Source organism: Poecile atricapillus, chromosome Z, assembly GCF_030490865.1.
Source record: "Poecile atricapillus isolate bPoeAtr1 chromosome Z, bPoeAtr1.hap1, whole genome shotgun sequence".
In the NCBI taxonomy this organism is placed as follows: Eukaryota; Metazoa; Chordata; class Aves; order Passeriformes; family Paridae; genus Poecile; species Poecile atricapillus.
The window spans coordinates 75,223,791-75,250,576 of record NC_081289.1 but is presented as its reverse complement, the minus strand read 5'-3'; the positions used below and the strand labels follow the sequence as shown (position 1 = coordinate 75,250,576).

At 39.4% G+C, this 26,786-nt stretch overlaps 2 protein-coding genes across 3 annotated transcripts in view; one reads left to right on the top strand and one right to left on the bottom strand.

Moving 5' to 3' along the window:
• EFNA5 (ephrin A5) overlaps positions 1-22,435 on the bottom strand; it is a 210,624-nt gene extending 188,189 nt beyond the window's left edge. For both annotated transcript variants that reach the window (XM_058827037.1, XM_058827038.1), the window contains exon 1: positions 22,230-22,435. In XM_058827037.1, the coding sequence (XP_058683020.1) occupies positions 22,230-22,354 (125 nt within the window). In that variant the 5' untranslated portion in view covers positions 22,355-22,435. The remainder of the gene's footprint in view (positions 1-22,229) is intronic.
• A 1,429-nt stretch (positions 22,436-23,864) lies between these two features.
• Positions 23,865-25,310, top strand: LOC131572608 (basic proline-rich protein-like). The gene is made up of 2 exons (XM_058825854.1): positions 23,865-24,028; positions 24,361-25,310. The coding sequence occupies exon 2, from the start codon at positions 24,504-24,506 to the stop codon at positions 25,308-25,310; it is 807 nt and encodes a 268-aa protein (XP_058681837.1). The 5' UTR covers positions 23,865-24,028; positions 24,361-24,503.
• The last annotated feature ends 1,476 nt before the right edge of the window (positions 25,311-26,786 follow it).

The following is a 26,786-nucleotide window of genomic DNA, read 5'->3' as shown; positions in this document are numbered from 1 at the left end:
CTCCCCACTTCTCAACTTATCCAAGAGAGAAAAGAAAGGGGGGGTTGGGGGGGAGGAAAAAAAAAAGGGAAAAATATAGGCCAACACACTCTCTTTGCTCCACTGATCTGTTGTTCAGGGAAGGCTATCTGCCCATACAGAGCCCCTTGGCCATCTGGGCCATGAAGAGCCCTCAATCCCAGCCCTGAATGGTAATTGTCTCAGAGAGCACCCTCACAGGCATTTCAGGCAGTGGGGCTTATTAAAATCCTGAAGGGCAGTAATCCCTGAATGCCACTAAAAAGATCTCCAGCTGCTACCATTTATGAAGTGGGCTTGACAAGAGAGAGAAAAGGAGAGGAATCTGGGGGGAGGGAGAGCAGGGGGGAGGGAGGGAAAGGAAAAGAAGAATTTAGAAGAGACAAGCTATCCAAATAGGGCCCCCATCAGAAGAGTCACATTTTATCAGCTTAGGCTTTCTTGCCTCAGCTCCCAAAGGTATCTCCATCCAAACCTACATAATGTCTTCCTTTTGCTTGCTCCTGGCAGGTGTGGGGGAGACACATCATGAACATAATGCTTACAGAAGATCTAAAATGAGGTGGGGAAAAAGAGGGCAGACAGGCAGGCAGGTGAGGGAGCCAGAAGCAGAATTTATGCCTTTTCCTAGCTGATATGAATAAAATACCTAGATGTGAAAGTACTCAAAAATGGTTTTCTCCTATGTGTGTATCTCTCCCTCAGTAGTTCTGAAAAGGTCTTTTCATCTCATTAGGTTAAGCTGATTAATAAAAATTCAGCAGTTTGCCCATTGCTTCTTTAGAAGTGGTGAAGCAAGTTGAAAGATGCAGGCGGAAGGTTTTTGTGTTTGAGACAATAAGTGGGGTGACTTCTTAAATCCTTCATTGTCATCCTCCATTAGAGATAAATAGACACCTTGGCTCAAATTCTTCAAACAAACACTACGTTGCTACACTTCTTTATTTTCTATTAACCTTCATGAAAAGCTTTAACCCTTCCAAAGAGCAGGGATTTTTGTGTATGTGTTTTACAATTCACCAAGTAAGCGAAAGCTTTCTCTCATTTCAGCAATTATTTAGACAAGCTGTTGAAAAGGCATTCTTGAACACCTATGTCAAATACAGAGGCTGTGGGAAATGAAGAATATGAGCTGGCCAATTGCTATATTTTAGTAAGAAAATGCACTCAAAGCTGAAGGCGAATGTGTAATTTACATACCTTCAAAAACTGCTGTAACTTAAATAGGGTTTTAAAAAATATTCTAGCAGCCAGAATTTTAAAATTCTGCATTAATAAAGTTGAAAGCATATGAATGTAATTAATAATCTAAAGCCTTAAGGATAAAATCACACACACATCTGTTTGCTAGAAGCAATTTATGAATTTTGAGGCTTTATATTTGCAAAATCCATTTCCGAAAATAAGTCTTTTTTCCAAGCATGTCAGAGGTCGACTGCTCAAGTAAAAGATCAAGTTGAAAAATCAAAACATTTCTATTTCCTGATTATTCATGACAGTCCATTATAAATTTTAAGTTTCTTAAAACTGTTTTATGCACAACCATCAAAATATCTTAACAAATTTATATAAAACCAGCCCTTCAGAATTTCATGTTTTAACACACTGCATTGTCACCATACTTTAGAGAGGTGCTTGATCAGACAGGCACTTAAATTACATGTTCAAAGTATTTAAACAGATACTAGACCAGAATTTCATGACATTTTTTAAAAAATGTGACCAATTAGATTAAATATAATGCATAAGTGTACACATATATGAGTCTGTATCACTTTCTTATTTTTCCATTAAGGCAGAGTGATAAACCAGACATCATGAATCTACTGAAACTTGTAGAGATCATTGTAAAACATGGCAATTTTGATATTCTGAGGTAGAGTAACTTCAGCTTTTAGAGAGAATCCTTGTGTCAAATCTGCAAACATTCTCTCTAGCACTTGTTTTTTGCATATGATTTAGGTTTGTACTTAACATGTACAGAGATAAAACAACTATTTTCATGTTCTGTTTACAAAAATTACATAGAACTAGGTTCTTTTGAACTTTAAGTTCAGTTAAGAGATTATAAATTACAATGGAGACCTTTGGGACCCTGTTAGGTTCATACTTAATTATGACTTTTTGGTACAACCATTCTAATACTTCACAAAATGTTAAGTAATTATGCAAAACAAACCACCCACGCTTGCTGTGGATTCTAGAGAATCAAATTTTAATGCTTCAGAAAGAACCATTAATGATGCATCCTAAATTTTTTTGGCGGTAAAATCCAAATTATAATAATGAAACTGTTAAGTTAAATTAGAAACTGGGAAGTAAGGGATACACACAAACATGAAGAATAAGGAAAAATAGAAGGAAAATTATTTAGACATAACAGCTTGGCAATAACTGCTTTTATTTAATTGATTTAATTAATAGAAATATGAAATACACATTCAGGATATATATCTATATAATCAGTGTGGGCAAAGAAGAAATTCCAATAACTCTTCCCGAGAATAAGTTAAATGCATTACAATAGGATTATATACCTGTATATTATCGAGAATTTTGTATACTGAAATATGGCAATGAAACCAGTACTGGACTGTCAAGAAATAAAATTGCTTTGCTTACTTACAGTACCATTGTTTGCTATCATTTCTGACTAATCAAGATAAATTAAGCTTACTTGCACTAAACCTCACTCTTACATTTCTCAGTAGTCACAAATGAAGAAGCCAATAGAGAATCTGCTTAACAAATACAGAAAAACATAAAATTCAGCTCCTTTTTGAAGCTGTAACACGGGGCCAAGACGCAGGAACTGTGTTCAGCTAGGAGGTTGTGTACATCCCTGACTCATACATCCAAAGCAAGGAACTGGCTGGGCACAAATCCTGTGCCCTGGGAGAACTGCAATTTTCCATTTTTTGAATGATGAATTCAATGAAAGGCCAAACTGCCATAGGAAACAGGCTGCACCAAAAAAGAACAAGGAAGCTGCTTATGGTGAACTGCAAATCAGCACCTGTACAGATGATGGAATTTCTTCCTTTCTTCTCAACAAAGATATTTTTTGGTGTGAAAGGTGTGAACTGTTAGCAGAGCACAAGGCAATGTAACTCATCCATTGCTTCAGTCCTTGTGGAGACAGAAACACTTTTAACATGTCTTTGTACAAATTTCTGCTCTTTGCAAACTCCTGCTGTAAAATAAAATACTCTTGAGAAGATTTTTTGAGAAACAGCACTCCTCCCAGCCCTTATATCATTTTAACTGAGGTTCTTTTAAGAAAACCCTGGCAGAATTTTATTTTTAAAGAATTAAATAAAAAGATTGCAATAAATTCATTCAATTTTGTAGTAACATATGTCCATTGTAAAATTTTGTTATTACGAAACAGGAAAAGTAAATTTAGAACAGTGAACATGACTGGTATATGAAAGAGTCTTTTGCATTAATAAGGTACAGTTATTGTACTTATTTGAAATTCAGACAAATGTTTAGAGAATAATGGAATAAAAAAAATTATGAAGGAAACAAATGCAACTCAGTGTGCAATAGTAAGTACCAATAACTATCTGGTTTTTAAATTGACTTCTGCTAGGATGGGAAAAGAGCTGGTTAGAACAGTAGTGCAAAAAATAAAGCTGCACTATGGAGCTGTGAGGCAAATGCAGCATTGCAGAGACCAAAAAAAAAAAAAAAAAAAAAAAAAAAAAAAAGTAAGACTTGTAAGCTTTCTAGAAAACTCATGGTTACAGCTGAAATTTCAGCTAGAGTGGTGAGGGAACACCATTTTGACTTTTTCATTTTAACATGAGACTGAAAAAACATCACATGAGAACATCTGCTTGGTCATTCTATTTTAACAAATGCCAGTCAATTCACAAATTAATGTCATTGAGACAAGTACAAAGAAACCGTATGTAGTTTTCCAAGTTTAACAGTAAGCCATTCCAAAATTCAGGCATTTTATGCTCTGTCATTTACACGTGCTTTAAGGTTAAAATAAACATCTTATGTCTTATGGAACAGAGAATTATTCTGATTGCTGCAGAAAAAATAACTCCGGATTTTTCTGTCTGTAAAGTATCGATCATAGTATAAAATTGTTGTGGTAGTTGAGGAAAGGAGGCATAAACCCAAATGGGAACAGTATTTAAAAATACCCAAAAGGAAAAAAAGCAGCTCAGACAAGGGCCTTACTTGTTTCCTAATACAGGCTGCATTGGAAGTCACTTTGCACTTGAGGCATACACAAAAATTCTTTTTTATGATGTTTAACTTCTTCAAGTTGGTGTTTGTTATGCAGTGTTTGTCAGTAAAATCTATTTTCCAGCTGTTGCTTTAAAATCCAAGGCAGAACAAAACCTAAGAAACTGTTAAAACTGGAAAAGAAGACGCAAATTTGTTAGGTGTTTAAAACACTGGTTCAAAAGAACACAGATTTACTGCAGAAAAAATGATCATAAACATTCCTCTTTTATATATAACTACAAATCCCCTTGGCCATGCATTTCTGTTGGGGAGGATGAAACACATTTCCACCTTCAAAACTGATAAAGGATCTTGAACAGGATCTGACTATCAGCATATAATATTTACATAGAGTATGCGTCTCATTAAGGGGAAAAAGGAGAAAAATGTTTGCAGTGGGGTGAAGATACAGTACTTCAACCAAGCAGATTTTATATCTCCAAGCATTCTAGACACCAAATAAGCCAATCTCTAATAAAATTCTGGTAAACTAAAATTTCAGTCCCATTGTTCCACAGCAGTTTACAATAATGTGTCACCTTCCTATCAAAAGTAATCTTTTCTCACTTTGAAATAGCCCTGCTCTCTATCAACTTGAAAAACAATGCTTTTGATAGCTTTAAAGCACTGAACTTCAAGTTTCTCATCTACAGAACTTTTATATTTTAGGTAATTCCCATCCTTGTCTCAACTTCTTTTACCTCACCCATGGAGACTGAGCTTCTTCCTGTTAGGGCTGCTAAAGGATGCAAGCAAAACACAGTGCAGACTCTTTGTTATTAGCACACTGTCAAGCACTTCTCCTTCTTAGATAAAGGACTAGTGCAGTAACAAGACAATCCTATTCCCATCTGAGGTGAAGTAAACAGAATTTGCTTTTATACAGATCCTTTCATATTCAAAATATCCCAATATGCTTTACAGTAATGAGATAGATACACTGTCATTTCCGTAGTCTGAAACGCAGAGGGCAAGACTTTGTCTTGCAAACTGGAATAAAAGGAGGTCATGGGTCCTTTGAAGTTTCCTTACATCATCTAGACTGAAAGACAGGATGGAACGGAGAACATAACTGAGACAAAATAGAAAGGGAGGAGGGCAGGTGACCATTGTGAAACGTGTGAGACATCTCTTTCATCATATTTAAGGAGCACCGATCCAGAAGCAAAAATTAATCAGCAGGGAAAGATTTTTTTTTTAAGACTGGCAGCAGGTACAATGCTAATCCTATTTTTTCTTTGAAGGCTTTTCTTGGGCAGGAAGGGAGGGAGGGAGCTAAGAAGCCTGGCGAGATGAATTCCACTTTCATCACAGCAAGTCAGAGATCTATATGCATACAGAGATTCAGTTCAGGTGAATGTAATGTAGTAGACTGTACTACCCACCCACTCAACATAAGTACTCATCCAATAATGAGGTGAAATATCCTGGCAAACAAGACTTTTAAAGAAACTTCGGAAAAAATGCTTCTAAGGAAAATAGAAAGGGGACAGAAAAGTACAAATGGATCAGACAGCTCCCCAGTGCATCTTAAAGAAAGGGTCCATCACCCACCTGGCACTGGCTGGCAGAAGTTTCTCCAATGGGAATGGACTGGCCAAGGAAAGCACAACAATCTGCAGCCTGTGTTTATTGCCAAGCTGTGTTTCCAAATGAATTAATAAGAAGTGGTAGCCTAATTAAACTACATCCTCTGCATTTTGCCTTTCTTCTGTACAGCCAAGCAATGGCTATGTGGAACAGAACAGCAGTGGTTAAACTCCCGCAAATATTTCATCTATCACTGCTTTGATAAGAGCCTCAAACTGTGAGAAGGCAGCAAGAGCTGCCCAATAATCCACCTTTATTGCTTACTTGTTCACGAAGGGATTGCAGTCTTTGGGAGGAACCATCGTTAAAGGAAAAAGTTTGTACCTCTTCTCCTCATCCTGCCTAATTGATAGTAAAGTTATGTTCATCTAGTGCCTCACAAGAAGGAGGATGGTTTTGGACACTCCACCTCTGCAAAGCTTTGTGCAGGCCACATAAAGTCTTTGCCCCTTTTCTCTTGGAGGCTTCCCTTTCTCAGCATTGAGCAGTTACGCCTTCAGCTGTGTTCACTGTTTAATTTCCCCCACTGCCTTTCTTCTTCTCCTAACACTTGCATACTTTAGCCTTGGCTATGGAGTACTGACTAAGAAGGAACAATAGGCGCCTTTCAAGTCTTCAGAGTGAGCTTTGAGCAAGGCTCCGCTCAGGGACCCAATCAATATTTACTGCAGTTTCAAGCCACTGTTTCATGGCTCCTTCCAGGCAGAACACACTAGCTGGGAACCCCTAGAACTCCCTGGTTTTATTCTAACAAGGTGAAATTAAAGGGATAAACAGATTACAAACAAAAGTGTTTTTTTCTTGGAAATACTGTTGGTCACAGAGCAAAAAGAAAAAAGTAAAAGGGAAGGGGGGCAAGAAAGATAAAAGGACACACTACATTACAACAGCCTGTGTTTGAAGAGTAATCAGCCACTTATAATTAGGAAAGTAGTTCTTCCCCTAAAGCTAATTAGCAAAGTTTGAAAATCGCACATCAGGTAGCTGCTACATACAAATCCATTTAAAGTGATGCAAGTAAATGAAGTTTGCAAAGAAAGCTCACCTCAGCAGCTACCTAAACCACTCATTCTTTTTGCAACACCTAGGTCATGCCATGACCTCAAACCACAGCATGACCATAGATTATAGTAATGCATCCTTTCCCACAGATACAAGATCCTGAAATTTAAAAATCATGTGTAAGCTTATCAAGTGAACAAAGACAGAAAAAAGGTCAAGAACTGTCTTTTATCATATTAAGGACCAAAGCTACATACAAGATGCAAGTACTTGCATCCAAAGAAATGTAAGTAATGACAATACAATAAAATCTTTTTAAATAAATATTTTTTCACCAAAATTTCAGGCTTATTTTTCTTCTTGTATTGCATTTACACTTCTGTAGAAGTATTCACCTGTTTCTAGAAGCTTGCAGAAAAAAAAACAACAAAATCAAAAGACGTGCCACGGCAGAAAACTGAGGTTGCAATTTGAGAATCTCCCCTCCTTCTTCATTAGTTTCTCCTCTTACTCTCCATAACAATCCACATAGCACAAAAAAAAAAAAAAATACTCCTCCCAAACATCACATTTCTGACAGTAAAATACAACTGGACTGACAATCATAATTTACCTGTTCAAACTGAAAGGCAGCTATATGATTTTTTGTTTAGAGTGGTTGGAGTCCTGTCTCAACATGCTCTCTCATGTTAGATTCCACTGAAAGTTTTGAGTCAAAGAATCTGACAAGCTACTGTTAAAGCAGAAAAAATTACAGCTTTAGCTTCAGATGTGTCAGGATCCTTTGAAAAAAAACCAACATTTTATGTCATCCCTGTGGTTAAAGGGCATCAACAGCAGAACAGATGCATCATTCCACCTTGCATGTGCAATTTTCAGATGCATGAAGTTTTGATTGTTCAAGCTGCTTCATTGGAGAATGTTGCATTATCATCATGGAATTTGTTGGATATTAAAAACTTGCCAACATCAGATGGGATTTCCAACTCCACACCTCTCATTTTAAGGAAATGGAAGAAAGCTTATAAGTATGAAAGTATAAAAACACAGTAAAATTAAAGGAAATCACAAATACACCTACAACAGATGTAAGACTCATGAGCAAATAAGAAATCTTTGTTTATAAAACAGAATTCAAAATAATAAAGTTATGAGGCTTCCAAGTCTCAAAGAAGTAGGGGCACTTTTATACTGTGTTCAATTTGTAACAAATATCTCTTTCCCATCTTTTAAATTACCTTCTACTAACCTCATATGCAGGGTGAAAATTTTAATCAATATATGGATAAATAAGTTTTACAAAATAAATATGAAACCATGCTCAAAATTGTAGTTTTCATGAGGCGTAAATATTCAGTAAACAATGACCAAACTAAAAGGTAAAATCAATGGACTTTGCAAAAGTGGTCAATGAAAACACGAGTAAAAATTTTTAGAGACATTTAATCATGTTCTATTTTTCAAACCATCTTAGGATTGTTTAGCAATGTTTTTGAAATTTAGAGAAGAATAAAAAAAGAGAATGAGGCATAGTGAAGTACTGTCAATTGAACAGTGGATACTTATTTCATTCCCTCCTACAACTGCAACTTAAAAAAATAAAAGAACATTCAGTAAATTCAATGGTAATTTCATGTAAAAATAGCACAACATCTGGTCAGAGTATGTTACCATACCATTTCTTTTACTCTACGCTCATTAGATAAATATGGCAGAATACTACTTACAGTTTATTCCAAATCACTTGCTAAGGGAACACGGCAGAACAAGTAATTAGTTATCCCTTTTTTTCATAAATCAGGGTATGCTGTATTAAGGAGCTAGTTTCTCAGCTGGCAAGTAGTATTTGTGTTAACAGTGTTCTTTTCTCTGATTCATAAAAAAATAAATAAAAATAAACGCTAAATAAAAGCATTTCTGCACTGATGCCAACTACAGTAGCTGGGAGTGCAGGAAATATTCTTCTAAAACCCATGAAATTATCTTGAGAAATTAGTATTTCTCTTCCTTCTCAAAGATGTGAGTGTTTCTCAGATCGAAACCAGTAACAGATCTACCCTTAACAGGAATCACAAGCAACAGTACTAGTGTCTAGAATATTTGAAGTTAGAAACCCTAAACTACAGAACCTTCTCACCTAGGTACATCACGTACTTCTGGGACCTAAGACACTACCAAGACTCATTTTGTCTCTGACTCATCCATTACATGGTGGAAAGCAGACAACATTTTGTCTTAAGCATAGGACTGAGTCTGCAAGAAAACTGTTAACCCAGGAAGGCTGGGTTAAACCAACCTGATACTAAGCCTAGTCTAAAAATTAAGTCTTATATGCATCCGCTATACTAGCATTATGAAGTAAATAAGAATGCAAACAGAAAGAAGAAGCAATCATTCCTCTGTCATCCATTAAAAATACAAGTACAGAAGTCCTAATTGGGCACTGCAACGATCTGATTCACTCAGAGAAGTTACAAAGGCAAAATTGCTTTCATCAGTAACAATACATTACCTCCAAACTCCACACCTAAAATTAAGTGCTTAGGAAAGTCTTCCAAATGCTTTGTTCTGAAGAAGGCCATTATATAAGCACTAAATCAAGACAGCTAGTATGGAAAATGGAAAACAGAGATTTCTTTTTACAGTAAGCTATAAAATGTAGTTCAGTCAGACACAGGATCTGAGAAAGTAATAACAAAAGTAATGCTGTAAATCACTAAAAAACCTTTTTTTTTTAAAAGCTAACTGTCGTACTTTGGAGTAGAAGCACTGAATATGGAGATTCTTCTCATAAAGTGTTCTTTGCAAGTAAGTTTTATATAATTGAGATACAGAGAAAGAGTTTGCTTGGAATTTGAATGCAGTGAATAGCCAAGATATAATGAGATGCAAGTATGATCTACCTCTGTAATTAATTTTCCTTCTTCACCCACACTGTCACTTGTTATGATAATGTGAATCTTAACCTTAATGAGAAATTTCATACCACCTTCATTAAAGATACTGCAAATAACCACATTATTTTTATTTTGGTTTTATTTCAATAAGGAGTCTCTTTACACTCTCAAAACCGTCAACCCTTCTGCTAATGAAGCTTCCATCTACAATAGAGATTTTTAGAGACTGATTTATATGTCATGCTTTTAAGTGAGGATTGTGCTAGCATGTGTATTACAAAATGATCGTGCTCTGCAGCAACTGTTCTTTTTTTTAAAGGTAGTTTGGCTGAAGACTTTTAAGATAAAAGTTCCTCAATAAAATTGTGTATGTATTCCTTCATAACATTTGTGAATTAACACAAGAAGTTACAAAACATTCACATGACACTTTTGAAATGCAATTTAAAAATCAATACATAAAACTTCCAAAGATTTCCAGAAATTTTGCAGTCAACTCCCTACAAACTCTTGCATGTAGTATTAAATTTGGCCCAATGTCTTAAAATGGTATCTACCAACACAGAGACAACAAAATACAATCAAATTTCACACATGAATGAAGGATACAGTTTAATAACCTGTAAGATTCTAAAAATTAGAATTGGAATTTTTTATAAGACTCTGTTTTACTGAGGAGAAGTTTATTTTATCAGTATGTATATTCTCAAATTTAACAAGGGCCACATTTACTTCAAGGTGTATCTTCCTCTTATGCGCTATCTCATAGCTATAAAACAAAAGGAAGATTTTCACTGGAAACCAAGAAAAATGTAATATTTGATACTCCATGAAATGAAAATGCATAAGAATAATTGCTTTCTATGCAATCCCAAACTACAGGGACATACCACCCAACATGAATAACTGCTCATCATTTTGGTAAACGGGTAATAAATTACATGGTTTATATATTAAAGATTTTATATTTACAAGGAGAAGTAGCATTCTCCAGGGAGTTCTCTTATTCTAAGAAGGCTGTTAGTCAAATTTGTAGAAAACAGAAGCTTCTTTCCTCCATACAGTGGTTTAGTTCTTTCAGTGAGGAAATCATGCTGTCCTATTTGGGCATTCACAGGATCCACTCGGTTTTTAAGGAGTATCTCACCGAGAACCATATATTGAATATACTGCTTTGGAAAACACAAAGTATCCAAGTGGTGTACTACTGTATCTGATTTATTTTACCTTCATGACCTTAAATTAATTTTTTTGTCACATACCAAACCATACTACACTATACAGGACTCTCAACATCACAGTTTCACTTATGTCTATCTGCTAGTCACATATAGCAAGCCAGTTCTCAATTTGGAAACAGCTGACAGCAAAACTCTACTTATTCAACCAGGTTTGCTTTTACACTCTTATGCTCCCAAAAGTACAGATCCCATCCCTGTTGAAAAAAAATCTTAGTCTAGAACATATATGAACCCAACCAGACAAAGACCACAAGGCTCTGCAGTCCCGTGCTGCTGTGCTCCCTCACTAGATTCGATTCACGCAGATTGCATGGCCTCACAAAAACTGACAAGCCTAACTACCAAAATTCATATTCAGGAGAACTACACCATGAAATCATCATTACAGGACCTAGATCAAAGTAGCTCAAGAATCTTATTGTTAATATTTTAATAAGTTGGATAACAATACCAATAGGATAGTTATTTATATATATTGTTATTTAGTCCAATAATACTGGACTAAAAATCTAATATTTAAAAAAAATTTAAAAATCACACCTTGGAGTGTCTGTCAAGGCATACAATGCAAAAAAATAGACTTCCATTCCTCATTACTACCCATGTGCTCCTACTGACTACCTCTACTTTCAAAAAGGAGGATATGTATTTAAACAGTTTTTCCTTATCTATTTTAAGGGACCATTTTTCGGAAGGTATTTAAGAAACTACATGTGAAAAAAAACTGAAATAAAATCTAGGACAGTTAGGCACCAAGCAGTCTTAAAAATTCCATATGGCTGCTGTCTGCAACTCTTGGTACCTAAATATATTAAAAAGTCTGGTTCTGAGGTTATATTCTTTTTAAATCAGTGGCCCAAAAAATGCTTAAATAAATTACTCCTTTTACAAGCTGTAAAAAAAAAAATAAAGTAGTAAATATTAGTGTGAAGGAACAGCTTCACTCAGTGTCTTTAAGAACAGTGTTTAAGATAATTCACATAGCAATTATGCATTTATGCTTACATTTGGAAATACGTATGGAAGGATAAATGGAACAAGCACACATTTCACTCAAGTCACTACTGCAGTACACCAAAATCTGATTCACTTAAGGTATCCCACACACTATGAGCTGGAAACAAAAAAAAAACATGAACATGCAAACTAGCTGTTTTCATTCAGGTTTTTTTCTAATCCAGTTTACTTTGCAAGACACAAGCAAAAGCATACAAAAGATGATTCCCACTCATTTAATAAATGCAGACAAATACTGGTCTTAATCACAGAAATTTTATTGGAAAGCCCAGTTCACCAGAAAGTATGCAAGACAGAATGAGAGAAAGGCAAATATGGCTCAAAAGCAAAGAGAAAAGTGTATGCAACTTGGGCATAAGTGAAGGGACAAATATAACCATAGAATTAAAGTCTTTGGAATAAAGAAGAATAACCTTCCAAGTAAATGTGACTTCATTAGCACTGAATTTCCCCAACTGGGCATTGTGTACATATAACATATATATATATATATGTGTGTGTGTGTGCATACATGTGTGTATATATATATATAAATATATATATATATATATATATAAAATTGTAAGGCACACACTTCCCATGTTCTTTGCCCCCAAAAGCAGAGCTGACAATGCTGACAGCAGAGTGTGTAATTAGTTTTTATTGTTCCCCTGACAGCCATAGCTCTGTAAGGACCCCTTGCCTTTTCCATTGTAAATGTTATGGAAAAATACACTAATGACAGGCATTTAATTATGGGCACAGCGACCACGATGGGAGCTGTGCCAAAAGTGATTGGCAGCTTTGTATACCAGATATTCACAGCAATGATTCTTTTTCTATCATACCTTGTAATCCAGATTAGTGAATATAGATTTTTTTTAAAAACATCTTTTCTAAGGCCTCAGTTTCTGTCTAGAGGTATTATTATTATTAATTACCACAAACAGACAGAAATCAACAGAAAAAAAACAACAAAACCTTAATTTTTTTTTTTGTAAAGAGCATGAAGTTTTTTGAAAGAGGTCTACGCCCTGACAATGCCATCAACATAAAAGAATTCCCCACTGACTCCAGCACACAGTTGACTTCTTTTTTTAATTATACATAGTTACAAACAAAGAGATGCTATGCCCTCTTAACGTATCTTTATTCAGTATTTACAATAAACTGTTCCACATTCATCTGTAGTTGCTGAGGTGTTTTTTCACCTGATTAATTAGCAATTGGGAGACATGCTTTTTGGCAGCTTTTGTATCCCTATTACTTCTTTTGGTTTGGCACAAAAGCTCCCTTTTGGGAGCACCAGTGTTTGTACTGTACCCCACTTAGTGATGGATCGCTAATTTTTAATAAACTAAGTCCCAAGAGAACTGCAAAATTATGTTAAAGTGTATTGGAGCAACAACTGTAAGCAAATAATAAATAAATAAATATATGGGCCAGGGGTAAGAACAGTAGCAGTATGTAAAATATTAGGTCTTTCCCAGAGTATACATGGAAAGCCTAACCAAGAGATCACACGTAATCTTAAAACACCAGTCTGAATTGGCTTTTAACTGCTTGATCCAAATCTCTGCCTTTACCTTTAAAAAGCGATCAGCTAATGTGGATGTACAATTTCCTTGAAGAATGCTATATCTGAATGTTCCTTCACTGTTTCTCATCCCTCCCCCACGACCAAATGAATGAAATTACTCTGTGAAGCAAGATTTCTATGGAGAATGACCACACAATTCTGGACCAAACGGTTCTAAGTCTATGTAGCAGTCACAAATCCCTGGCTAAGCCGAACAAAGCAACATTATTCCAAAGTGGTAAGTTTGGGAATATAAAAGTGAAGCTGTCTGGCTCTAAAGTGGTAACTTACAAATAGCTGCAGATTCACAGTTGGCTGTCCATCCCCCATCCAGCTGGCTCTGATATCAGTGACTTCAAAAATGCAGTTTGCCATTATGGTGGCTTAAGGCACTTTGTGTGCCAGTGCAATGACCATGCTGTGTGTGCATGTCAGAAGGTCAATACTTTCAAATTCCAGAGTCTCTCTTTATTTCCTTCTTTTCTGGAAACAATAGGAAAGAGTGCAGGATTGATAGCTCCTACTTTGTTAACTTCTGCTCACCAAATGCCCTGCCTGTATGAATACATAACTATTTTTTGAAAAATCTGATTAGACATCAAATAAAATGGGAGGGGTTGCTGGGGGGAGAACCACAACGACCAAACAAAAACCCAATGCAGCTGTTTTTCCTGCTCATTAGCAGCATTAATTGGTAAATTTTCTTGCAACAACTTTTAACAATTGCAGGAGACCCAACATCATTAAAGCTGCTAGAAGTCCTTACCTAATGTTGATGAATTAGCATTGAAGACTGACAACTGTGCTACAAAGATCATCATCACAATTAGCAGTAAGTAAAATAAAATGCTTGCTTTTTTTGTCTCCTCACCAAAAAAAAAAAAAATCTGTATTTTATTTATACAGTACTACAAAGCCAACAAAATATTAGACATTGAACAATTTGGGGATTTTTTTTTTGTTTAGTTTTGATTAAAAGAGTTAGAATGTATTCAGCTCCAGTTTCAAAGACACCCATTGAGAAAAAATACACAAATTTATTTATTTTGAAACAAATTCCAAGTAAAAATTAAAACATAAATCCTATGTACAATAATATCATTATAATAACAATATTTATCTATTTCTTAGCAAGTCCCTGTGTGACAAGACAATATGATGTGAATGTAAAGAAAATTAAATTCTCCTAAATTGCAACATGAATATGAAAAATGCTACTTTGAAGTCCACAAAACCAAAAAGGTAGTGCTTCATTGCTACCCACCAGGGAATGGCTGCAGTGCTCAACTACTACTCATGAACAGCTCACACCATGTGAACACGCCTGCTACAGCCAGCAGCCACCCCCAAACAAGGAAAACAAAGTAATTTCAGGGAGGAAGTATTATATTATTTTCATGAATAAAGAAGGTCAATGCACCGCAGCAAACATTAATTATGGCACAAAATATATTCTGTCAAAACATGCATCCTTTTAAATGCCATGAGTTCAAATTTTATCTTTCAGAATGAAAAAAATACATTTTAGCAAAGAGTTACCAGCACCAAAGTAAATGTATCTCATACTCTTTTTTCTTTTTGCCTCACCAGATGATTGATAAAAAAATAATTTCTTCTCTACACTCTGCACCATTTCATCACTGTAATCAAAACGTAAAGATGGTGCCTATTAAATAAGATGGTTCTTCAAAATTCTGATGAAAACAAACAAAAAATAAAGTTATTTAGTGAGAAACATAATTTTTTTTTTTTTACTGCAGATACTACTGATAAACATTTTAATATGCTGATCTAATGATGGAAAAGAAAATTAACATGAAAAATAACTTACTTACAGGTTTTGTGAGTCTAAGGTCCTTTTTCCACAGAATATGTCAGCATAGGAAAATTCTTCTACTATATTATAATGCAAGTGACAATAAGAATTGTAATTTTCAAGTAAAAATAGTAGAACCTGGAGAATTTTCTTTAATTGGTATTAGGAATTCAATCCTATTGTAATTAACAGGATGCTTGTGCATCTTCTCGTTAGCTGATTTTTCTTTTTACAGCATTTTTACTGGTCATGCATTTAAGCAGAAAAATGGCTATAAAGCTCTTTGCAGTTAACAGAATATGGACACCAAACTATGTCTCTACATTTTGCAGCAGTCTGAAATAAATTCATTATCTTCATAAAAGTAGCATCTAACAAGGTATTTTCATCAGCCTGTCAATGGGATGTTTCCCCAGATTAAATATATACACTTACAATATATATATTGGGGTGTATTTTTCTTTGACTGTATTTTTCTAGCATTCTGTGGTGGAGAAATACAATTTCAATCCTCACGGAACAGTGGGGGTTTTCTTACACACATATTTTCACATTTTCTAAAATATACAGGAATGGGAATTTGTGCTTTTCTAACGAAACAATCTAGGCTCAATCTTTTTTTTTTTTTTTTCTAAAAAAAGGGATTTCAGATATCTATAGGTGTTTGCACACTGTAAAGTAATACACACCATTCTAAATGAGCTCAACCATAATCTACCTTGGACAGACTACAATGAAAAGGGAGAGTGAAAAAATGCAAGGAAGACTCCTAATGCGTGAATGATTCTATTCTTCCATTCAGCTGTGCTGAAGTACCTTACAGTATGCCTTACTCATAACAACTGTAATACCATCAGAATGCAACTTCAATAACTGGTCTGTTTATTTCAAACCAAACATTTTCATTTCATTATGTTGGTGTGCTGCTGACTGACTAAATTTTAAGCACAAGTGCAACAAAACCTTGCACAAAACAGGGCCCTTTATTCTCAGAAGTGAATTGGACTATTCAGAAACTCTCGAATATTAGATTAAGCATGAGACTAAAGATATTTTTTAAAAACAATGGTCAGAACTGGGTAGAAGAGCAGAGTGCTTATTGGAAGAAAATCACAGATCTAAAATACTTCTAATTTCATTGAAAAAAAAAATTAAATTGAAAAACAGTAACCCAAAGCAATGGGGGCATATCTCAAAGGCACAGACGAACTACTGTCTATTCATGGTTTCACCAGGAAAGGTTGTGTCTTTGTTAGCATCTTCTCCCAGCTGTTCCCAATGACCAACCTTCTTTATGTGTTTTCTTGGTAGTCTAGTATTTCAACAATGCTGCAGTCCTCCTCCCAGCAAGAGACTGGTGTTGGAAGAAGTCACACAGAACTCAAATAAGCTCGGACAGTTCTCAGAGCATACTCATGTAATTCTGCTCTGTTCCATTTTACATGGGTGTGCCTGAGTGCTAGCTTTCCTACCTGCCCACCTACTGACCTGGGAACTACCAGCATGTGAAGAAACAGCAAACTGGGAAGATGACCAAGAAATAAAACAGAGAATCTACATATAATTCTCTTATTACTGCTTTGAACTATGACACAAAATACCTTAGCCAGAAGATTAGACCTGGAAATTTGATGGAAATTCCATTCACTTTCTAAACACCAAAGAATAAAATTTTAAAAATTCCGATTTTTTCCTTTCACAAAATATGATGATACACATCACCACCTAATGATACTTTCCCATGCATACATACACACGTGTATATGTACGTATGTATATGTAAGCATATATATACAAATATTGAAATGCATACATATTCTCATTACATATGCCATATACATTATGTATGCCTGTCCATATGAATGCAATGACCATGACTCCTGAAGGACTAATTGCATTCATTCATTTTTTCAGCCCAGCATGAAGCTGCTAGATTGCTGGGATCATAGCAACAGGGGAGAGAAAGGAAGGCTCATCTTTATCTGACCCTCTCAAAAAGCACATAGGGCTAGAAGAGAGAACGCAATGAAGTGTCCTGACTACCTGCATTCGGGAAAGATGTAATAAGATGCATTTTATGAAGATCAGGTACCACTTTAACAAGGTGTCTTTCATACAGAGGTGGAGGCCAGTGGAACTATTGTTCTTTGTGCAATTTTTCCATAGAAGGTTTCAAATCGTTTCAAACACCCACTTTTAAAATAAACACCAACGTTCTTTTGGAGACACAAGGTATTAATGAAACTATTAAAAGCAGGGAAAGTAGGTGTAAAGAATTGACGGCTCTACTACTGATCTTTTAATTACAAGGAACTAGTCAGAGATTTCTTCAGCTGTCAGAGCAAGCTGCCGGATAAAAAGCTCTCAAAATGCAAGCTATGCTGTTTCAAAATAGGTTTATATGTACATGTAATATATATACATGGATGTGTATGTATCCCCAAGTACTTAGGCTCCTATGCTTCCCTTGACATACGAAATTTATACATAACACCAACATTGAAGTAAACACCTGGACTTTACCCTTCTTCATCCACAACTTCTGAGTTTTCTTAACATGTGTAACTGCTTTTTTACAGCTATTTCTGCATGGCTTCCCTCAGCTCTGTACATAGGCAGAACTATATCTATACAGAACACAAAAAACCAAGAAAAACCCAACAAAAAAACAGCCACATGACCTCAGCATATACGACCAACATGCTATGGTGAAATCCACAAATAAATAACAGATGGCAAAACACTCAGACATCCATCATCTTCCATCTCTCCACGAGTGTGCTCCAAAAAGTGCCAGGTGTGTGTGAGCTGCCACATCCAGAGCCTCTCAAAACTAAATCTGTGGATCAGGCTGGCCCAGGGAGCCACTTAAGCACACATTTATCCACCCACACAACTGCAGCAGAACTTAGGTGTGTAAGGATTGAGTTCAAAGAAGTTAGATGCTTTTCTGAAACAGTGACTAAATACTCAGCTTCAAAATCCACGTAGGCTGAGAAATCCAGGTTGTAAAATTCTGGTCTCTGCATAGAATTTTCAGAAGTATCCACTTATTTTTCTATTTGCTGCCCCTAAATATTTATGTAAAAAAGCCTCAAGCAACACTGACCAAATTATGCTATCCAGTCTAGTTATGGGAAATCAACAGTTGAAGTTGAAATTACTTTTCAGTACCTAAATTCTCTAATTACCACCCGATTTCTTGATTTTATCCACGTAATTACACAAAGAGAAAAAAAATCAGCATCTTATGTCTCTACAATAATTTGTCTATGGATTTGATATACCATTTTATTGTATAAAATGCAGCCAAACCCAATAATACTCCTAATAAAAAATACTTGCTTTTCTGAGACTAGAAGCTACAGCCTCTATGTATGATCAGAAACTAGACTTGCAATTCAAGTACTTTTAACCACCCTGAAACTAACTAACAATTTATGAAGCTACATAACCTGACACTGAAACAACTTACAGGGAAATACCTAAAAAGAAACCATAATCTTAAAGTATAATCCTGGCAAGCAGAAAAACGTAGCAATAATTACAACAAGTAGTTCAGCTTGAACTGTGACAAGATTAAAAACACTAGCAGGCATGAAGCAGGCACACCACTTCAAAATTTGGCCCTGGTATACAACATTCAGTCTGAATTCTAATTAAAAGGACTCTACCAATCGAGATTAAATTAATATGCTCCATTCCAAAACTGAGTGTTGTATTCAGAAAAATGTTCCCTGATGATAATAGTCTGTAGTCCCATATAAGAAAACATATCTGCAAACAGTGCCGAAAGACTAATGCACTTTAAGGTGACAGTTAGAATTTTTCTACACTTAATTGCAAACCTACATAAATAAACAAATAAAAAAAATCACATTTTTGAGCTCACTTGAGAATTAATTTTTGATCAAAAAAAAGTAAAAAAACCCAAAAACAACTAAAAATTGTTATTTTAGTTATACTTCAAAATTTTAATACCTGAGCATATTCTCGCCTGGACTTGGACTACAGCATTTATGGAAGAAAAGTAAGGCACAGCAATACTTTAAACATTTTCAAGAACTGACTTTGACTCTAAAAATACACAATTTTGTTATTCATACAAGCTGACAATAATGGCCATACACTTTCTAATAGCTCTAGCTGAACTTTGGCAACTAACCAAGCAATGTAATATGAATTTTGCTAATAAATGCCCATGACTTTTTTATTTACCAAGCATTGTTCACACCAGGAGCACATATCAACTGGGCCACTCAACAATTTGCTAATGTGTCTTTCAATGAGAATGAAATTTTTACGTGTTTCAGTAAGTCGCTGGAGTCTAAAACTAATAAAAATTAAACCATCAAATCTGAAGGAAGGACAATCATTATTAAATTCTTTAAGGTTTAAATGAAACTTTGATTTAGAGTGTCTTTATAATTTTTAAGATTATCAATATTTCATTTTTTTTAAAGGAATTAATTAGTTCTATGGCAGTTTGTTAATTCTGAATAAATACAATAAAAAAGTAAGCCAAATGCAAATGGTAGTATTTGTGTTTAGAGAATGACAGGACATTTTGTCCTCTAATTTCAAATAGTTATCACCAAGTAAGCATCTCTACTTACTTTGACATAAGTTTGTCTCCTGAGTCTGCCTCTAGATGAAGATAAATCACTGCAAAGTTATTCCTGCAATATTGTTAAGGACTCTGAAAATTTTGATATCCAAAGACAATTTTGCCTTCAGCTCAGGTTCTGACAAAACGAATTCAAAAGAGAAGTGGTCTCTTTTCTTTGGGTCTCTTCCACGTACCAATCAGGTGTTTGCCTGTTTTTCTGTAATGCTCGTGTTACTTGGAAAGCACACACAAATGCTGTATAAAACAAAGGAGAATTGCATCTGCACCCCGCTCTTTCTCATATTTTTAACTTGCAAGTAAACATGGCATGTCCAAATTGATACATCCATTGTGAGAGAGCAGTATTTTAAGACAAGAAATGTTTGTTTTTAAAGCAGAAGGTTTAGAAATATCTTTAATTTAACACTTCCTCTACTGTTTGGAAGAATAACAAAACTAAGTTTTATTTGCAGTCTGCTGATGTTTGATGTTGGATTAACAAGAGATTCCATTAATAGCAGTAATATATGATTTAACTTACTGGAATCCTTATAAATAAAATTCAGTGCATAATGCCTACCAACTATACCTAGTACCTTCAACTGTCTTTACCTATGTACAGTCAAGATCATCACACATAAAACAACAGCATTTTAACTGTTATGCCAGCAATGTGTGCATTTAGTCAAACCTATTTCTTTCAATGATCCTCCTTCTACCCAATGGGATTTGAGAATATTACTTTTTTTCTAGCAGTTACATTTCATTTTGCAAAACAACAGAAATAAAAAGCCTGTTTTTTACAGGCAAGGAATTTTTTGGGACATATGTTCTTTGATGGGTGATGTGAGGTACAACTTTTCTTACTCTGGTTCAGTTTTTTTCAAGTAACACATGTAGAAAGAGGAAGATGTGGAGAGAGGCATTTCAAATCATAGATGTTTATCATACCCAAACATGATTGTTTCTGTTTCTTTGTCTGAAGTTTTTTGTGCCAACTATTTATTGCTGAGGCGTTGAGGCCAAGAGCACAGTATTAAAGTGCTGAACAGAGCAGCTAACCCTGGGCACTTGAAAATTCTGCCCATTAACTTCTGCATCACCTATTTTAAACCTGCTCCAGAATACCGAGCAGCAGAGTTTTCTGCAGGCAACAGAGATCTATTAACAACCATGACCTGTGACAGAAATCAATGTGCTAATCTCAAGCCAAACAGTAGTATCAGAAGCATAAAAAAGAGATAACCTAAGATAAAACGTCCCTAAATTTACTTAGAGTAGCCTGACAGGTTTACAAAAATAAAAAACCAAAACAAAACAAAAAAAATTAAAAAATAAAAAAAATAAAAAAGAAGCCTGACACAAGCAATTTGACAAAGTAAAAATCTTTAATTCCCAGCTGACTTTTTACCTAAACAATGGATACCATTTGGAGAAGGTTTGAAATTTTCTGACGCTAAACGTGAGGGAAAACTCCAGAAAAAAAAAAAAAATTAAATTAAATTTCCCTTTCCAGTGCTGAACTGCACTCAGAGCCTGGAGCTAGGAAACCTCCGGCGCCTGGGGAGCGGGACGACTGCACCAGCACCACTCGGCCCCAGCTGCGGGGACCCCGGCGATGCGCCGGCCTGTGTCCAGCAGCACCGGCAGACCCCGGCCCGGGACGGCGTAGCGACCTCGCCTCCTCTCCTCCAGCCGGCCCGGGAGAGGCCCCCGCCGGGCGGGCAGCGCAGGGCACGGCCGGACAAAGCCGCCCGTGACAGCCGCCTCACCCGGCCGCCGCGGAGGTCCAGCCGAGGGCGCAGAGCCCTGCCGGGGCCGGCTCCCCGCTACGGGCGGGCACCACGCCCGCCGCAGGAACCCTTTGGGACACCACCGGGGGGCCGCTACCTGTGCCCCTCATTTCTCCCGAGCTCCTGGAGCAGGGCTGGCAGCAGACACGGGCTGCCCCGAGGCGAGGGGCGCCCGTGCCCCCCGCCGGGAGCGCATCCATCCGGCTTATGCGGGCCGGCGGCTGCCAATCCCGGAGAAGCCTTGGAGGGAAGGAAGGACAGGAGAGGAGAAAATCACCCCCACCACCCACTGCTGCCTGCAGCCCTGAACCGCTGTAAAAAGAAAAGTTTTCTTTCTATCTCGCAGCCGGTCTCTCGACGGGAGTCTCCGGCGCCGGAGCGTCGCTGCGCACCCTCCCGCCGACCCCCGCCCGCTGCGCGCCCGCGGCCGCCCCGCGTACCTGGGGTTGGAGCTGTTCCAGTAGACGGCGTAGCGGTCGGCCACCGCCTTGGCGCCGGGCTCCTGCCCGCGCACGCACACCCACAGCGCCGCGGCCGCCAGCAGCAGCACCTCCACGTGCGGCATCGCGCCCGGCCGGCGGCGCGGCGAGGCGGGATGCGGGAAAAATAAAGAAAAGGGAAACGAAAAAAAAAAAAAAGAAAAAAAAAAAAAAGGAACGGGGAAGAAGCAGGCGGAACCGGGCCGGGGCGCGGGAGTTGTGGGGTGAATGAATAAAAAGCGAAGCGCGGAGGCGGTGGGCTCCGCGGTGTGCCGCGCCGCAGAGAGCGGAGGGCGCCTGGCGCCGCAGACGGTCAGCAGGCGGGGAGAGCGAGCCGCGGCCCCTCAGGAAGCCTCACCCCGGCAGGGGGTGGTGGGGGCCGAGACGGGTGGCGGCGGCAAGCGGCGGGCGGTGCTCATTCACCGGGAGTCCCGCACGGAGCCCACGGCTCGACATACACCGGCCCGCCGGCGCGGCAGGCGGGCGAGAGCAGCGCTTCCTCCCCCACTGCGAGCGGCCCCGGCTCGCTGACGGCCGGAGTGCGCGGGGATGGAAGGACCGAACGAGTGGGAGACGGGGAAGAGAAGCGGGGAGGAGGAGGGGAAGGAGATTTTTCCCCTGGAAGCCCACGGGGGGTCCTGGCAGTATATTAAAGGCCGCCGGCTGGGAGCGGGAGGAGAAGTACCCGCAGATTTCAAAGTACAAAGTTTGTGTCTTCCTTTCTGGCCCTCCGCAATGAACAACAAACAAAAACGGGGGGGGGGGGGGGAAAGGGGGGATGAGGGGGAGGGGAAGCAAAAGCCCTGAGGAGTTTGCTTGCTGCGCTGATGGAGTTGAGAAGCCTGTTCTGCAGCACGAAGTGTCTTGAAGGAGACTTTGTGGAGTGGTTTTCTTGTCCTTCCTGTTCCTGGGCGGTGGATGCACCAAGGACTGAGCACCAGAAAATGCAAGGGGGGAAAAAAAAAAAGCGCAGGGGGTGGAGGGTGGGCAGGAAAAAAAAAAAAAAAGAACGGCCAATCCAAGAAATATAGCGGCGTGGAAATCAAGGAGATGAAAGTAAAAAAAAAAAAAATGTTTTATGAGAGGGCGTGGAGAAAAGCAAAATCTCGGAGAAGTGCAAAATCAAGCCTGCGAACTCCTCGGAAGATGCTGGTCTTGGCTGGCCTCTCCAGCTTGGGGAACGAATGGAGCGATACGACGAGGTGCGGAAATCTCCTGATTCAGCCTCCCGGAGCCTCTCTGAGATAAAGCAGGGTCCAGTCCCGTGAGCATCAACTTCTGCGGAAGGACAAAACAGTTTGAAGGAGCAGGGAGGAGGTGAGAGAAAAAGAATCCACCCCTCAGATGACTACATAAGGAGATCGAAAAAAAAAACCCAACCGCCCCAGATCCTCTCGGTCTTGCCCAACAGCTGCTCCCCTTTTCCCCTCTGAAGCAGCAGCAAGAGCAGCAAGGAAAAATATACCACGCCAGCGGCAAATAAATAAACTTGAATGCAGCGGCAGGCAGGGAGGGATCGTAAAGAGCGACGAGGATTGGAGGGGCAAAAGTCAGTTTTGAAAAAAAAAAAAAAAAAAGCTTTATGGGAGGAAAAAAAATCTTAAAACAGTCACGCCCCCTTTTGCAATGACCCGTCCCTTCACTGCGTGTAAATCCGACATCAGCAACCTGGAAAAGCTAGGAGCCTGGCGTGCTGAGCTGTCTCTGTGCATGCGTGTGTGCGACAGGCAGCCGCAGAGCTGTGTACGCGGTACAGCGAGGTAGGCAGGCACACGCACACACACACACAGCACGCATACATACATGCACACGCGAGGCTCCGCTCTGGCGCCGCTCTGCGTGAGCGATGAAGACGAGGAGGAGGTGCAGGCAATCAGCTCGAAGCACGGGGGCTGCTGTTTGATCGTGTGGGATTTTAGCATGCAGTTTACTTTGGAAAGGGGGGGAATTGGCCGGCGCAGCCAGTCAGGACACAGCTTGCTGTTTGCTTACAGATTCCCTTTTTTATTTTTTCCTTTTTCTTTTTTTTTTTTTTAATTTTTTTTTTTTTTTTTTTTAACACGTCGACCTGATTGGCTTGCAACACGAGAAGGGAGGCGTCGTCCCGAGCTTCTCCTCCTCCATGCCAAAAAAATACCCAACCCCACCTTCTGGAAACCTGACTAATTGAATTACTAAGAACTCGGAGTGGTTCCTGTGCAGCCTTACTGCTAAAGGTAACCATTTCAACGCCGGATGCTGCGACAGGCGTTGCGCGGGACCCCCGTGCGGACGGGTTTTCGCCTGCCACGAAAAACAGTGTACCGAGAAATTCCATCGAAACAGCAAACTCCTTGCCCGCATTCCCCTCGCGGCGGGGCTCGGCACGCACGCCCCGGGCCACGCGCGGTGCACAGCGCAGCGCTGCGGGACCCGGCGGGGCGCGGGCGGACCTGCCGCAGCCTCGGAGGGGGCTCCGCTCCGCCACCGGCGGCGGAACACGGTGTGCGCCGGCTCGGCGTTCGGCCGCCAAATGCCCGCGGGTGCGCGGAGGGGGCGTTGCGGCGCGGGCAGGTGAGAAGCTCCCGCAGGCGGGACGGGGCTCGGGCCTCCTCCCGCCGCTTCCACCCGCCGGCGGTGCCGTGCCGTGCCGTGCCGTGCCAGGCCGTGCCTGTCCCGGGCCGTGCCGGGCCGTGCCTCCCCGGGCCGTGCCGTGCCAGGCCGTGCCTGTCCCGCGCCGTGCCGGGCCGTGCCTGCCCCGGGCCGTGCCTCCCCGGGCCGTGCCTGTCCCGGGCCGTGCCTGTCCCGGGCCGTGCCGGGCCGGGCCGTGCCTGTCCCGGCCCGTGCCTCCCCGGGCCGTGCCGGGCCGGGCCCGCGGGGCGCTCCCGCCTCAGGCGCGGCCCGTTCGGAAGCGCCCCGACTCCCCCCAGCGGCGCGGCGGAGCAGCACGGCCCCAGCCACGGCCGCATCCTGCGCGGGGCTCGGCTCCGCCGCGCCGCTGCTCGCTGGGCTGCTCATGCCCCTGTGGCTTTCCTCAGCGTGGAGGAGGACATTGCGGGTTAATCTTCACCGATAGCGTCGTCCAAACTGCCCGCGATTCCTGCTCTTCGCCCTCCGCTAGGAAGTTACTGAAGCGGCGGAGTTAAAAAAAAAAAATCAATCAAAACACTTGGGTTGTTTTTTAAAAAAATTTTGGAGTATGTCTTTAGTTTGGAGGGGGTTATTTGTTCGTTCGTTTGTTTTGTTTTTAGCTAAGTATTTTACGGTTTTCAAAGTTTTGCTATTAATAGCTCAAAAACTCATCTTTCCATAGTCTTCCTCCAGCCTTGTTTACAGTAGGTCGATATCTGTAGATTAGTGCTAGTAGCATACAAAGTACATCAGCCAAGTGAATGACCCAGGTATAACAAGTACCATAAACCCAAACTCTCTACATTCCTTTTCATTATAAGAAGCCCAGCAATTCCGATTTTTTTGCCATCTTTGAACTAAGTTCTTTTAATAGGCATAGGCACATCCAATATTTCTTTAGTCTTTTTTCTCCACCGCAGATAGACATGTGGAAATCACTGCCATTGTAGGAAGGAGAATAAATAACACTTTCTTTTCCCCGAAAGAATCTCCTCGGCCACATTTGTAAGAGGAGCTCAATATTTTTTCCCTCTTTGTTCTCTTGTGAGAAGTATCACAGGGAAGGAGCAAGGGGTCAGTTCGTACAACTTAAAATACATTTTAGTAGCAGAGTCAGAGCTTAATCTGATATATAAAATGACCTTTCAGGTCTGCAATGATTGGGTTTGGGGTTTTTTAACACATACAAAGCTCTGAAAATAAGGCAAACCATTAAGAACTGGAAAAAAAAATCTAAAAAATACTAACAATATAGTATTCTTTCTCTGGTTTTACTTAGCAAGGAAGCTGTAGGTCGCTGTATCTTAGTAGTTTATAAGCAATGCAGTGACATAAATCCTTTGGACTGAAGATGTAAATAAATTCCACAAGTAAAACAAAATACTAGATTAATAAAGAGAAGGTAAGAATATTTTTTACATCATAGCCAGTTCACAGAACTGATCAAATATGCAGTACCCAGGAACTTGCCAGCTAGCCCGCTCTCCATGATTACATGATTACACAATTATTGATGGCACAGTTGTAAAATGCTTCTGTGTACCAATGGCCCCGGGCATTAGCATTCATTAGGCAGAAAGGTAAAGACTGTTAACAAGTGATCCAGCACCCAAATACAGTGTTTAGGAAAATTATTACATGTACACAGTGGGTATTTGAAACTGCCTCTGACAAGCTGCCCCTGCACCTTCAGCACAAAGGAACCTTTACCATCCTCTGTAGAGCCTGTACTTCCCCAGTGGCTGCACAGAATTCCTGAGGGTTGATGTGCGGTGCTGCAGTCCCTACCTTAATTGATCACATAGCTCAAAATAATTAAACTAAGCACAGCCTGAGACTTTACCTGAGGGAAAAGTGATGCATCTGAGAATTTTCTTTCTTTGCTGACTGCCATTAGCAATGTACATT

Excerpts from the sequence above, each read along its gene's own strand:
- LOC131572608 (XM_058825854.1), top strand. The coding sequence starts at position 24,504 with ATGCTGCGACAGGCGTTGCGCGGGACCCCCGTGCGGACGGGTTTTCGC.